The sequence below is a fragment of the Panthera leo genome, chromosome B2 (assembly GCF_018350215.1).
Source record: "Panthera leo isolate Ple1 chromosome B2, P.leo_Ple1_pat1.1, whole genome shotgun sequence".
NCBI lineage: Eukaryota > Metazoa > Chordata > Mammalia > Carnivora > Felidae > Panthera > Panthera leo.
The window spans coordinates 51,027,308-51,042,532 of record NC_056683.1 but is presented as its reverse complement, the minus strand read 5'-3'; the positions used below and the strand labels follow the sequence as shown (position 1 = coordinate 51,042,532).

Here is a 15,225-nt window from a genome sequence, read left to right as displayed (position 1 = left end):
CCTCTCCTTGAGTGACATCATTCATGCCCATGGCTTCAACCATCACCTACACCTGGATGACTCCCACACCTTCATCTGCTAAAATTTCTCCCCTGAGCCTCAGATCCTTATATTCAGCTGCCTACTGAACATCTCTATTTAGATATCCCAAAGGCATTTCACCTTCCACATGCCCACAAATAAACTCAGCTTTCCTCTTGATCTTTAATGTCTCCCATCTCTTCTGCAGTGGTGAGTGGGAGTTTATCCTCCCACTCACCCTACCCCTCCACATCCAGCAAGCCTCCCACTTGTCACCCGCACACCTGTTCTGGCATCTCCTTTTCTCTCGCACCCTTCTCTGCTCTTTCTACCCTCAACATGACCTCCTGCATCCAGGCTGCCCTCAATCAACTACACGTTCCTGCTAGTGCCAGGGTGACATGTAAGCCATTCCCCTCCTGGAAATCCTTTCAGAGGTCCCGCAGAGCTTTCGAGAAAACATTCCTTAGCCATGTATACAGAACCTTCATGATCTCATTGCCATGTACTCCAGTAGTATTTTGCATTTCCCAAATTCATCACGCTATTTCAGACACACACTCGTGCAATTTCATCTGCCCAGAAATATCCTTCCCGAACTTCATCTCTACCTGCTACTTATACCTCAGAGCTTGAGTGTCATCCCTCCCAGGAATGACTGAGATCCTCCCTCTCCAGGCTCCTTCAGGCATATCTCTGAGACAGGATTTTCCACACTGTCCTGGTATCACAGATGGACTTGGTCCCTTCACCGTTGTGCCCTAAATCCCTCGAGGGCCATCACTAAACCACTTGCCATCTCTAGCTCCCCACATGTAACTTACATACCTGGTGATTGTTAAATAGTTAAGAAATGAATAAAACTTATTTTAAAACTGTTCTTGCTCCAATGTACCTTATCTTGGTGAAACATACATTCTAGCCAGAAATTCATTTTGTTGTGCTTTTCATTATGAAATATGATGCCTTTATTTAGAACATTTCTTTGAGTTTATCTCTTCCCATATAGATCCCTAACGAAGGTCAGAACAGCTGGTAACACAGAAAAGAAGAATTTTAGAGATAAGATGAAATTCAATTGGCAGCAGGGAAGGGCTCCAGAAGACCAAAGCATCTGCTTAGAAAATGCCAAAGATCTACAAGGAGGACATCTCTTTGCCACGCTCCAATTAGTCAAACCCAAAGGCTGACCAGTCCACGACAAAATCCAAAGGCAGGGACCTTGGTGTAAAGGAAGCACAACAGTTAGCGTTTCTCTCTAGTTGCCAATGTGCAAAGCCCCTGAAAGGAGTGATGATTTCAAATGTGTGGGGAGGCATAGGGCAAGTAGGGACTTCTTGAAGCAAATTATGATAATTTGCAATTATGATAAGGCACATGCCCATGGCATTTGACTCAACTTAGGGCTAACTTCAGACTGGCCCAGGCCCTTGCCATGCTTGGCCCCTTGGGTCTTAGCCAGCTAAACAGACCACGACTCAAACAGCAGTTAGCTGAGGGAAGGAGGGTTGCCAGGGACCCATGCAAGTCCTTCCAGTGGTTTGCTGCCTCCCCACTTACCACAGGCCTCCCCTGAGAGATCTGTCTCCTCAGCCCCTCTGGTGTCACTCAGGAATCCCTCCCAGCTCTAGGCTGCTTTTATTTTGGACGTGTACTAAGTTACTGGCACTTGGTTCTGTCACTTTTGTCTAATTTGCTCAGATCCTCTAGTTCATCCTGACCCATCCCTCATCAGCCCAGCTAAATGGAAGAAGGGCTATTCTCAAACGCTTTGCAGCACCATCAAACAAAAGTGGAACAACAAGGTTAAATACTTCAGGACATCAACTATTTGTGTGTAATGATACTTTGATCAAGCACCTTCACAAACAAAATACATGTTAGGTAAATACAGAACTGACTGCATCACGGCACCTTAAAAGCAGTTGAGCACTTATGCTTGGTCTGCTGCTGTCCACCTTCTTTCTGTGGCTACCTCTGCAACTACATTAGGGGGTAACTGTGCCCCCTAAACACAAAAATCCTAAATCAGGTAGAAACTTCTAAACTGCTTATTCAACTCTTTCTTCACTGTCTGGTTGACTCTTAACTTATCACATCTGTCTGGAAACTCCCCTGTCTTGTCAGTTATTCAACACGGACCATCCTTTGAAATCTACAGCTTCCTGTTAGGTGTTACAGATCTGTTCATATTTTCTCCAGAAAGATAAAAAGGTAGGAGCTATAAATTAATCTGCCTTTTAAAACATTTACGTATTTAGTAATAATGCTTTGGGAAACACAACCCATAATAAGTGAATAAAAGCAAGAGACATGTGCTGCATAATCCCAGTTTTGTGAAACTGGTAATAAAAGGGGGAAAAAGATAAATAAAATACATTAAAAACATTATTGATGCTCATTCCTCAGTAGTAAGATAAAACACTTTTATACTGGGGAGAAAGAACCGTGATTTTAGAGTCTCACCAACCTGGGATCAAATACCAGTTCTGCTACTCACTAGCCATGTGCCCAAGAAAAAGTTTTTAATCTGAGACTCACTTTTTTTTGATTGAGATATAACGGGTATATAACCATATTCAAGTTTCAGGTGTAGAGCATAATTCAGTATTTATATATATTGTGAAATGATTACCACGGTAAGTCTATTTAACATCCGTCACCAGATATACTTACAAAATTTCTTCTTGTTATGAGAACTTTTAAGATCTACTCTCTTAACAGGGCATCTGGGTGGCTCAGTTGGTTAAGCGTCTGACTCTTGATTTTGGCTCAGGCCATGATCTCGTGGTTCGTGGGTGCAAGCCCCGTGTTGGGCTCCGTGCTGATGGTGCGGAGCCTCCTTGGGATTCTGTCTCCTTCTTTCTGCCTCTCTCTCAAAAATTAATAAATAAACACTTAAATATTAAAAATAAAGATATACTCTCTTAGCAACTTTTAAATATGCAGTACAGGATTACTACCTGTAGTAAATGTGCTATATATTACATTCCCGTGGTTTATTTATGAGACTCAGTTGTCTCATCTGTAAAAAGAGGATACCAGGGTACTGCTTGGAGAAGATTTGATGATTCAATGAGATATTATATGAGAATATACACATGAAGTGCTTAGCCTACTGGTAGTCCAGAACAGGCACCCAATAAATAAAGATTCACACAGTTCTCTTGGTTTTCCAATAATGTGTCTTTGTGTTTGACTATTATTTAATTCTCAACAATGAACATGTGCTTTAAACAACATAAGCTACAAAAGAACTGATCCTAGTGATTCATTTCTCTACCCTTTTCAAGGTGCTTTTCTTCATCTTCTTAGGGCAAACGTAATTCATTTTACCAAGAGAGGAAGGAAGGAAGGAAGGAAGGAAGGAAGGAAGGAAGGAAGAGAAAGAAAGAAAGAAAGAAAGAAAGAAAGAAAGAAAGAAAGAAAGAAAGAGAGGGAGAGAGAAATTGAAGACCCACTGAATTAGTGCTACTCGGTGTTCCAAAAATTTCAAAGAGGGCAAATTCGCTGGCTGCTGGAGGCATAGCTTCATATAGCGTAACACCAAAGAGATGATCCTCTGTGGGTTAATCAGGTAAGAGTCTTCTAGTTGCCAGCTCAGTGACAATGTGTTTGGAGAAGATCAGGCTGTGAAAGCATGTGCCATGCTAAGAAAATTCACATGGGACCAAGTGATCAGCCATGCTAAAGGAACTAGGTACTAAAGGCAACTGGTCAGCCTATCTGTCACCTCTCTTCAATGTTCATATCAGAGAATTAAATGCCCATGACAGTGTTTTGGTGAATATTCATATCCTGAGAAAAGAATGGAATGATCTTAACCATCCCATGGATAAAAAAGAAGGCTACACTTGCTTCCAAGGGACGTTCGTGTTGTCTAATCTCTTTTCTTTCTAAGGTAAAATCCTATGCAGTCTTAGTTTTTGGCTTTCCTTGTTCTACACTTCTAGCAAGGCACCAATCTTATGAGATTGTGATCTTTTATCAAAACAGCACAATTACGTTAGAAGTGTGACATAATAGCTTATTGCGAAAGCCACACATCTTTCATTAGATGATGTTCCATTTCCAGCCTTAGAAGATTTACAAAACACCTCCTCTCTGGGTAGGCCAATTTTAGAAGTGATTGGATTCATTCACTATGTAGATTTTAGGAGTTTAAATGTCTTAATGATTTTTCCCTGTTTTTATCTCTGAATCCAGGGAGAACCTAGTCCCAGTATTGTCTATATACTTTCTCTAACCCAGACAAAAAGTAATAGGCCTACCTTTATCATTTTCTAGATGCTCCAAAAATAGTTAGAAGTGCCACTCTGCTGAGTTTCTTATTTCAGTCCCACAACTAAGTACAAGTACAGTTTGGGACACAGCACTTCTTCAAGGCTCCGTTTCCTCATCATTCATTCTGCGATGCTTCTGCCCACCTCCCAGGAGTAGCGTGTGAATTAGACAAAACACAGGGGTGACGAGGTGGCACAATGGCTGGACATGGCACCTGGTGTGTAGATGGCGCCTCAGGCAGGAACCCCCCTCACCCACATCACTCCAGCCTCCAAACCCGTGGTGTCCTCGCCCCTGCCCTTCATTCTTTTTTTTTTTAATTTTTTTTTAACGTTTATTCATTTTTGAGACAGAGAGAGACAGAGCATGAATGGGGGAAGGTCAGAGAGAGAGAGGGAGACACAGAATCTGAAACAGGCTCCAAGCTCTGAGCTGTCAGCACAGAGCCTGACACGGGGCTTGAACTCATGGACCGCAAGATCATGACCTGAGCCGAAGTCGGACGCCCAACCGACTGAGCCACCCAGGCGCCCCCCTGCCCTTCATTCTTAATCTCACAGTGCTAGCTCAGATCTCCATGACCCAATATGAGGATGATGACAGGATTAGTTATGGCAGCTAATGCTGAGTGTTCATTATGCACAAGGCACTGTTCTAAGCACAGCCTCTTTTGAGGGTCACATCTCTATGAAGTCAGGGCTATTGTATCTCCATTTTACAGATGAAGAAACTGAGGCACAGGGAGGTTAAGCAGCTTGTCCAAGATGGTGATCTCTAGCTTGAAAACTGTTAATGATCCCATATTGCCTAGAGCAAGAGCTTCAAACATTCCTCAAATATAAAATTCTAATTTTCAAAATATATTTTAGTTTCTAAAAATTCAAATTAGAAAACATTATGCATACTTGCACAGATTTTATGCCAATGATTAGCATCCATGGCTATCAATCCTGTTCATCTATTCCTGGGTTTAAAATTTTTTGTGCAGAAATGGGAAGGAAAGCTACCTTGTCCTCTACTGACATGTATCTAAATTTCCCATAAATGTGTCACTCACTGGAAGGTTGTGACAGTGCAACATAATCGTGTGTGTGTGTGTGTGTGTGTGTGTGTTTGTTTACGAGGCCTGCATGTGACCAGTGACATAAAACCAAACAATGGCAGCATTCAATTATTTGCCATTTGTGGTAGATGATGCTAGTGTTTACCAACAGCCAGGTTTCTCTTCCTGTACAAATATCTAACAGCATTTCCAAGCTCCTTTCAGTTAAGTTGGGGGCATAAAATTAGCCAGTAGAACATGGATGGAAATGATGTACAGCATTTCTTGACATGATCCACACAAACTGCCCACATACAATCCCCCAATGTCTTCCCCTCCCACGAGGACCTTGGAAGCTATTAGTTGAGTGAAGATGTAACATCTTAAGAAGAAGCCATGATCCTTGACTGTGTAGAGCCTCTCACCACCCGTTTCCCCATTCTCTGTCTCCCCCTGACTCCCACATCCCTCCCCCCGAACTGGACTGTAAGTCGAGCACTAATAAAGTTCTTCAATGTGTTGAGGACTTGAGATTTTGGCTTTTTTTTTTTTTTTTTTTTAAATCAATAGTCAGTCTATCTTGACTACTACACGGAGCTTAGCATTTCACCTGGCAGAACAAATCCTTTACAACACAGCAGTAATCAGCTGTACAATAATGAGAAAGAATCTGATGACAACTCATGTAGTTTCAGTTGTTATTCTTATGTACTGGGTGCTTCTTTGATTTTTGATAAATATAAAAATTTTCAGTGAATATCTAAAAGACAAGCGCTGAGATATTTGCATTTTAAGGATATTTCTGACTCTGTAAATCCATAACAAACATTTGAAAAAAATCTCCAACAAGTAACAATAAACACTCAGCTGAGGAATCCACTTACTAACTCCCTCCAAATTTACAACTAAAATATGAGAATTTCTAAAGACTGCCTGATTTCAATTTCAAACCAAAAGAACACATTCTTCCTTCAAGCTTCTTTCAAATCAGTTACAGTTACTGACACTCCTCTGCTGGCCCCAGCACTTTATTTATACAACAGCGTAACAGATGTTATGTGCAGTTCTTCACATATGTTTGTTGTGCCTGTAGATTTACTTCCTTAAGGGATGGAAGACTAAGGCAAAGAGCCTTAGATAAATACAGTAGGTGCTCAATAAATTTTACTTGAAGTAATTACGGGCTATAGTTAATAACTGTAAACATTAAAAAAAAAAAAAGAGGCCAGGGTCCAAGCCTTTTTTCAAACTGCAAAATAATTCAGAATCATAATTCATTATTAGCTTTGCACAGATACCTCAGGTTGGAGACTTATTCAACACTTATAAAGCTAATTTAAAAACCAAATGATTTCTATATATAATCCTCAAGCTGCAGCTCCTCATTCACTTTCTCCTTCTTGGATCCTCCACCCCTTTCTAAGTTGTGTCTCTTCCAGCTTAATAAGCTCAGAGCACCGTTTGCATTCAGAGCAGAGTGTAGCTGTCACCATCCTGACACAGAGATGCCACCCGGCCTTTAGCTGCCCAGAGGCTCAGCGTCACTTGGCTCAAGGCACATTCACATGGCAAAGTAGGTGGCCTCAAAATCAAGATCAAAATGAAGTAATATGGCCGCTTACTTGCAATCACTTTCAGAGCTGGAAACTGTCAAAGCCATGCCTACATATATTGCTTAATTAAAAAGTGAACAGAAACTGTCATCCCACATGTTGGAGTTTTGTTTTATTTCAGGAGAAACCATTTTTTTAAAACAATTATTTTTGCTTCTCTAACTCTGCCTTAGCTCTATGTAAATCTACCATTGTTTTTGGAAAATGTGGCATCTAACACAGAGCATAGCATTTGAAGACCGAGTGAATGAAATGAAGTGGGCAGGGGACGAGGGAGGAAGGTAGACAAAGAATTCAAAGAACCTGGAACTAACCAAAGAGCTTGTTGACCTAAAAAGTATATTCAGAGGTGTTGTTCTCAAATGCAAAGGTTATCATCTCTATTATAAACCTGCTAATAAAAAAAAAAAAGTCAAGAGACAAAGTTACATAAACCTACAACTTACTCAGGAGAATCACAACTTTTCTGGTAACCAGAAATTAAGCTATATTACCATAATAAATAGCAATAGTTTACTCTTCTATACATTCTGGAAAAGGAAGTACAAGGCAGGCAACCTAAGGAAACCCTTCGAGATGAGAGCAAAAAGGATTCAGATATTCTGGAGAAAAGTTAAGGGGAAAAAAATACAAAAAGTGTCAATATGGCCATCAAAAGGGATCTATAGTATCAAAGTTTAGTTTCTGTAGATTATCTGAATAAGAAAATACATAATATTCAGATTTTATTTCACTAATGAAATCACTGTACAGCAGATCTCTGTAATGGTTCATATATAATGTAAAAAGCAAGCTCAGATTTTATTTTAAGGCAGCTAATACTGAAGGAGAAATGCTAAAAATTTGTCTGCAGCAATACTGGATACTTTGAAGATACATGGTCATGAAGTTCTAAGCTTGCCTTTGTACTCTAAAAACATATATGCTGAAAATACATTTAAAGATGTGCCTGCCCTTTGGTAGTTAATATATGGTTTTCAGAGCTGTTTCTATTGATCAGAATTATTATGCAACCCTTTTGAAATTGCTCTATCTGAAGCAGATATGGAGTAACTAACGTAAGACTGTCAGTGTCCTGGTTTATTTACCTAAATTGGCATTTAAAAATGTCTGCCTGGTTTTAAAAACCAATCCACACTACAAAGTGAAACTACTGGTCTGAGGATATGCAAAATTATGCACTACAAATTCTGAAAGAGTGCCAAAAACATTTGGAGCAAAGGCAATGTTCTAAGAATTTCCCTTCTGATTTAACAATGTGTAACATTAAACTGTCATGGATTTTCAGTTTTATTTGCTAAAATATCACTGATGTTTCTATATCATCCAAAGGGGGGGCTATTTGAAAAGTTGGTTTCACCTTTTTCTGTGTTTTAAATGGTTTCTATATATCTTCACATTTCAACAATGCTCCCAGGGTGGGGGGAGAAAAACTATTTGTAGCATGCTAAGGTGACTAGAAATCTCACATAAGCCTAATTTCTTTCCACCTCTGCTTTAAAAATAATTGTTATTATCTGGAATTAAAACATGAGAAATAGGCAATTCTATTTTTTTTCTGTATTAACCTTTCTTCCTAACAAAAGCAAAGGGACAAGCTAAGACAGAGAAAGGGCTCAAGACAGGAAAGTCACAGTTCTTACAAAGGTAAAACAGCAAGCTCTGGTTTGGAAAGTGACCAGCTCTCCAGACACAAGGTAGAGTGGCCCATGGGGCCTCTCTTCGTGGGATGTCACTGGGGCCGGTATGAAGTCCAGCCACTGGAGCAGGTAACAGAGCTAATGAGAGAGCACTAAACTTAGGCACGAATTAGGCAGTGAGAAAAGAGAGAACAATGGCTTGACTGTGGCTAGTCTGAAGTCTGCATGGGTAGAAAACTGGCCTCTGCCACACTTGGGGTGTGGGTGTATGTAGTTATTACCAAAAAAAAGGCTAACTGTTCACAATTAAGTAGCAAGACTTTGAGGCACACTGGATGTATTGCTTGCCAGAAAGAGCTTTTTTCAGGGCATACTCAGAAGCACCAAGGCTTGGTGTTATACAAGGTCATTTCAGGAGGCTTCAAAACGGGCTTTGGATTTCATTACACAAACCCACAGCCACAGACCACAGACACTGATCGGCTTCTTGTGGCTGGACACAGGACAACTGACCCATGCATTTCAGCAAAGTCTGGCCTCTGGACTCTGTGGGACGAAGGCCGTACTGGTAGACAGGTTGTCTATCTGCTCACTCTGAAGTCTTGTCCTGGTGATCGTGACGATTTGTACTAAAACTATCCTTTAGGTTTTTGTTAACTCAAGTCTGCGAAGTACTTAGGCAGGGTGTGCGGACGCTGGCCGTGTTTTTCTGTGTGCCCCAGAGTGAAATAAACCCATGGGTTCTTTGGTCTGAAATGCTCATACTAATCAGTGGGACCCCTCAATGCCAGCCATCCCTGTCCACCTTCACAATGATGGCCATACTAGTAGAGCACCTGTGTTCTTTGGAATTTACCTCATTCTGTTAAATCACCTCTTCAAATCTGAGATTTATTTCTAAAGGAAGCCAACTTCTTTAAGTCACTATCATGGATAGAAACTAATAACCCCGCATACAGCAGATAAGTGTGATGATAAATATAACATAGTGTTACTAAGTTCTACAGAAGGCAATCCAATGGGGCGCCTGGGTGGCGCAGTCGGTTAAGCGTCCGACTTCAGCCAGGTCACGATCTCGCGGTCTGTGAGTTCGAGCCCCGCGTCAGGCTCTGGGCTGATGGCTCGGAGCCTGGAGCCTGTTTCCAATTCTGTGTCTCCCTCTCTCTCTGCCCCTCCCCTGTTCATGCTCTGTCTCTCTCTGTCCCAAAAATAAATAAAAAACGTTGAAAAAAAAAAAATTTTTTTTTAAATAAAAAAAAAAAAAAGAAGGCAATCCAAAAGGAATATTGTTTTTTTACAAAAATGCTAACTTTCTCACCATGACTCAATATTAGAAACTGCTGTTATGTGGCACCACTTAAAATCATCCCTAGCAGTACCAGTGGTATATGCCTTACACTTGGGGAAAAAATGAACTAAATGGATAATGATATAGTACTGTGATGTAAGTCAAATAACAGCACAGGCTATAAAATTCAAGTGACTAACCCTTCAAGCAGGATTCGTGATGCATTAACAAAGTCGGCCTGAGATTCCTGGATAGCAAGATAGTACCATGGGGTAATACCTTTTCTTACATATCTAGAGGTCGTGTCCCTCCAACAACTAAGGATCAGTGAGCACAGGAAACAGACATGAAGCATTTTACCACAGAAAACTGCTTCAGACCTTAAATCAGGACCGTGATGTAAGCCCTGGAATCAGGGCTTTCTTTAGGCATTGTAACACCATATTCAGATACCAATTTTATACACTCCAATCATCCTTTAATCTACAGTCAGAGGAAACACCTAGTTTCTTTTACCCCCAGTTTATTTTAGTTATTGCCTGACTAAAAAAATAATCCACTGTTAGGACACGAGAAATGTGTCACTTTCCTCGCCTCTCACCGGTTTGTATGGAAGCAGTGCCTCGTCCCTACTCCTTCACAGGACACGGCCAAACACTGTCCATAGCCAGGTGTTGAGCAACAGAGCCAGGGCTCCCACCCAGAGTCCTGCCTGCCAACCACATCCAGCCATTTCGGGGGCAAAACTGTGCTCATCCTAAGCCTCTCTCTCCTTTTACTCCAGAACAGGTCTCCACAGCCTATATATAACCTACAAGCACCACTCTTCTTTCCTAAGCTCACTCTTCTCATTTCTAACACAATACACAATCCCCTGGACTTTGTGCCTGAAATGCCAGAGAACAAAGCCACAAAATCAGGGTTTAGAGGTCTTGGCAGTACTTGGCATAGGACACATGCCTATAAAAACTTCTCTCCTCCTCATTTATAGATTTTTCTGGAGACAAACACAAAACTTGTCTTCTCTTCCTCACTTGAGCTAAGGAACACCAGAACACGTCTAATTTTGCTCCTGGACTGAAAGGCCAACTCGAGCTTAGGTCAGTAACAGCATCTTAGCTTTTCACCAGTAGTATCTTGAAGGTTTCCCACCTTCCATGCGAGAAGGTGCAGAGCCCGTGGAACCTGAGCATAGTGACGCTCATAACCACAGGAAGCTGCTGAAGGAATGTTAGTAGTGAGCTTGTGGATCCTGCTACTCAGCGTGTTCAGGGGATCAGCAGGGCTGGCAGCCCCTGGGGACTTCCAGCAATGCAGCATCTCAAGCCCCGGTCCAGCCCTACTGCATCAGAATCTGCAGGTTAACAAAACCTACTGCATGCTGAAGTTTGACAAGCACTGAACCAAAGACTTGTGGGGTCTGATACCAACACCCTGCCTTCCTCCATGGTCCGGTAATGCTCTCTGGAAAATCAGGAACTGAGGAAGCCAGTAAAGGTCCTACCGTGACACAGAGAGCTCTGGCTGTGGACCTGCTACAATTCAGGGACTAGGGAAGGACTAAAAGGAACAGTCTCTCTGATCATGGAGGGCAGCCTCAGCCGGGGCCACAGAATACTAGAGGCTCCACCAGGCCTCCAGATGTAAGCAAACCCTTACAAATGCCTGTATCCATACAAAGTAGGGGTTTTCACACGGCCTCTCAGGCTAGAGACTTCACAACTTTTATTTACCTACTCAGTTGCCTAGGAAATTCATTGTGATTTAATCTGCAAAAAAAAAAAAAGAGAGAGAGGGAACAGTGAGATTTGCCTGACCTGGAAATAGCTTAAGACCCATGTTCCTGTTGGTTAAACTAAATATGACCTTGTTCTGTTCTGTCATCTCTGTTTTTCTCACAACCTCAAAGAAAGCCTGGAACCCTGCCTGCCATCCTCCTCCACACTGTCCATCACGCCCACACATGCGCGCGCGCGCACACACACACACACACACACACACACACACACACCCATGCTACTGAGCCAGAGCAAGGCTCTGCCCATAGGGGAAGGGGGAGGTTAACTCCCCTCAGCACTTTTTTAATGTCTATTTATTTATTTTGAGGGAGACTGTGTGTGTGCACATTAGCTGTGGGAAAGGGGCACAGAGAGAGGGAGAAAGAATCCCAAATAGGCTCCACGCTATCAGCGCAGAGTCCGACACGGGGCTTAAACCTACAAACCATGAGATCAGGGCCTGAGCCAAAACCAAGAGTCAGATGCTTAACTGACTGAGCTACCCAGGCGCCCCTCCCCTCAGCATTTCCAAATAAGCCTGATAAGGTGACAGCATCTGCAGGATCCTTCACAAAACTCCCAACACCTGCAGAAGGAAAGGAAACTTCATTCTGCGTCCTGACACTGACTTCCATAAAAGTCTAGTTTCTTTCATCAATATGCTGGAAGGTATAAAGGGACACATGGGAGGAAGCATGTGGCCCTTCTTTCTAGCTAAGAATGGAAAGAAACTGCAGATGTGAAAGTGGTAGAACTTTTCTAATGCCAATTTCAAAATTGCTCTTTTATTTCTTCAGATTGTGTGATTTCAGTGACCACTTTCCTAAGTCACTGCTTCCTTATAGAATTAATTGCCAGCGATTCTTCATAACATATAATTTCTGAAACAAGGGATAGCAGTTTCAATTATATATACTTTATTGAATTTTTAAAAATTTTTTAATGTTTATTTACTTTTGAGAGAGACAGAGACAGAATGCGAGCGGGTCAAGGGCAGAGAGAGAGGGAGACACAGAGTCCAAGGCAGGCTCCAGGCTCCAAGCTGTCAGCACAGAGCCCGACACGGGGCTTGAATTCACGAGCTCTGAGATCATGACCTGAGCCGAAATCAGATGCTCAACCAACTGAGCCACCCAGGTGCCCCTAATTTTTTTTTTAATGTTTATTCACTTTTGAGAGAGAGAGAGTGAGCAGGAGCGAGGCAGAAGAGGGAGACACAGAATCTGAAGCTGGCTGCAGGCTCTGTGCTGACAGCTCAGAGCCCCACACGGGGCTCAAACCCACAAACCGTGGGATCTTGACCTGAGTCCATGTCGGACACTCAACGGACTGAGCTACCCAGGTGCCCCTCAATTCTATATACTTTAGATCAATGTGATATAGGATATATATATGGCCTCAGATGCCCGCCCCATGCCACACTCAGGTGTAAGGGGAGCTGTATCTGTGCCGAGGGGTGGGGTCAAGCTTTGCACTACTTGCCACCCCTGTCTCCGGGGAGCCAAACATCAGGGTGTCCTGTGACCTACAGCTTGTAGTTTATACTTGGCCTAAAAAGATGAGCTGGAGCAACCATTCCTCACTTAGAAATGTGTCATTGGCAAACAGATGCCCAGCAGGGTCAGAAGCCAAAAAGTGCAAGGCAAGGCACCACAACAACTTGGGCCTGGAGGGGCCAGTTCCAAGAGAGCAGGTCAGCAGGGAGGGAAGAACAGAGCAGCTACCAACAGAAGCAGACACACCATAAGACAGAGGCCATGAAACTCCAAACATAGTGTCCGATGCCAGCTCCGTGCCAATGATTTTGGAATGTTAGCTCCACCCCCATCCTTAAAATCCAATACCCTTTACCTAAGCAGATTTGGGTCCTCTGCAACCCAATCAGCCAGTCCAAAAGATAAGATTTTTTCACTTTTTCCATTACCTTCAAGATAAGAAATAATTCTCAAGAAAAATAAAAGTAGAGTCTATGTCAAGAACATATGGCCTGGGCTAAAGACAGTTTCCAATTCATGGGCTCTGATAGATGCCAAAAATTTAACAGCTGTTAAAAGTAGGGGGTAAAATCGTTTTTTCTTCACATTTTCAATTAAGCATTGATTACACTGCTGTCTTATGACAATGACCCACCAAAATGTTCTGTACCTGAGCCTTGTGGTTTCTGTGGAAGACACGAGAATGAAAGATCCAGATCTGAGGCTCGCTGAGGAGAAACTTGAAGGGAAAGGATCATCATTTGTATAAATAATTCAGAGCACGCCGGGACCTATCCTGAGGAAGTTACACCAGAGTCTTTGCAAGAACTGAATTCCATCACTAAAGACAGGACCACTGGGAGCTGCCACTTGAACTCAAAGTAATTAATCATGTCTGCTGTCACTGGCAGGGGCTCCGGCCCACTCCACGAGTGCTGTCGGGGCTATAATCCACAAGGTTAAACCAGGGTATCCACTTAAAAGTGAAAGGTTAAACGGGATAGAGATATCCTACTGGAATGTTCAAGAAAAAGGAAGCACTTCATCATTCCAGTGAAACCTGGTAATCAAAATAAATTCACAAAAGATACCACACAAACCCCAGTGTGCAGAATCATCAGTGGCCTAATTAGGAATAATCAATCTCAAGACGATGCCTGGACAGCGAGCTGCTCTGTTCACTGCAGGGAGACAGATTCTCACAGGAGCACAGCCGGACAAACCAACCTTCCCCCCGCCCCGCCCTTCCCCCTCGCCTCAGCAGCCTCTGAGCACTGGGCAAATGACCGCACCAACAGCTCTCAGTGTCACACTCGGTAAAATGAGGGGGCTGGGTATTATGACTGCCCAGTCCACTCTCCGGCTCTCTGAATCAGACTGAACCTACTTTGAGAAAATCATCATCTAAAAATTGTGTTATTACACATTTTCGGTAAATACCCGTAAGCTGACTAAACTATTCAGTAATGGCATTAATTTCATCCCCAAATTCACACAGAGCTTTTCCATAACCACCGGAAAAAGCAACTCCAACAGCATTTATCCAGCTACATTTACTAAAAATTGCCCCCAGCACCAGAAGAGACAAATGGACAATTCAAGTGGAATCTTTTTCTTACCATTCCGAGACACATCAAGTTCCACCAGCTGCATGAAGTTTGCTATTTCTGGAGGGAGCCGCTGAATTTCATTATCACTAAGTCCAAGCTTTCGTAATTTGACTAGCTGGAAAAATTGCTGAAAGACAAAATAGTTTTGCATGGGTCTCACATATATTTGCAATGTACACTTTCTGCCCCATATGAAATTTAAAACACTATGTCTTTTAAAAATTAATGAGCATTGTACCAACGTCAACTTCTTGACTTTGATATTTAAGTAATAGTCATATAATAGTCATGTAGTCCACCACTGGGATAAACTGGGTACAAAGACATCTCTGTACTCTTTTCACAACTTCCTATCAATCTACAATTATCTGAAAAGTTTTTAAAAATGAGTAAGTAGCTCACTGAGAATGGTAATTACTCCTTTAAACTATCCAGTGGGTGGTCACACTTTCTACTTATAGAAAATGATATTCA

The 15,225-nt window shown here is 42.2% G+C and overlaps 1 protein-coding gene across 2 annotated transcripts in view; it reads right to left on the bottom strand.

Annotated features, from left to right (window-relative positions):
• LRRC1 (leucine rich repeat containing 1) overlaps nucleotides 1–15,225 on the bottom strand; it is a 132,373-nt gene that overhangs the window by 66,463 nt on the left and 50,685 nt on the right. For both annotated transcript variants that reach the window (XM_042939076.1, XM_042939077.1), the window contains one exon: nucleotides 14,761–14,878. In XM_042939076.1, the coding sequence (XP_042795010.1) occupies nucleotides 14,761–14,878 (118 nt within the window). The remainder of the gene's footprint in view (nucleotides 1–14,760; nucleotides 14,879–15,225) is intronic.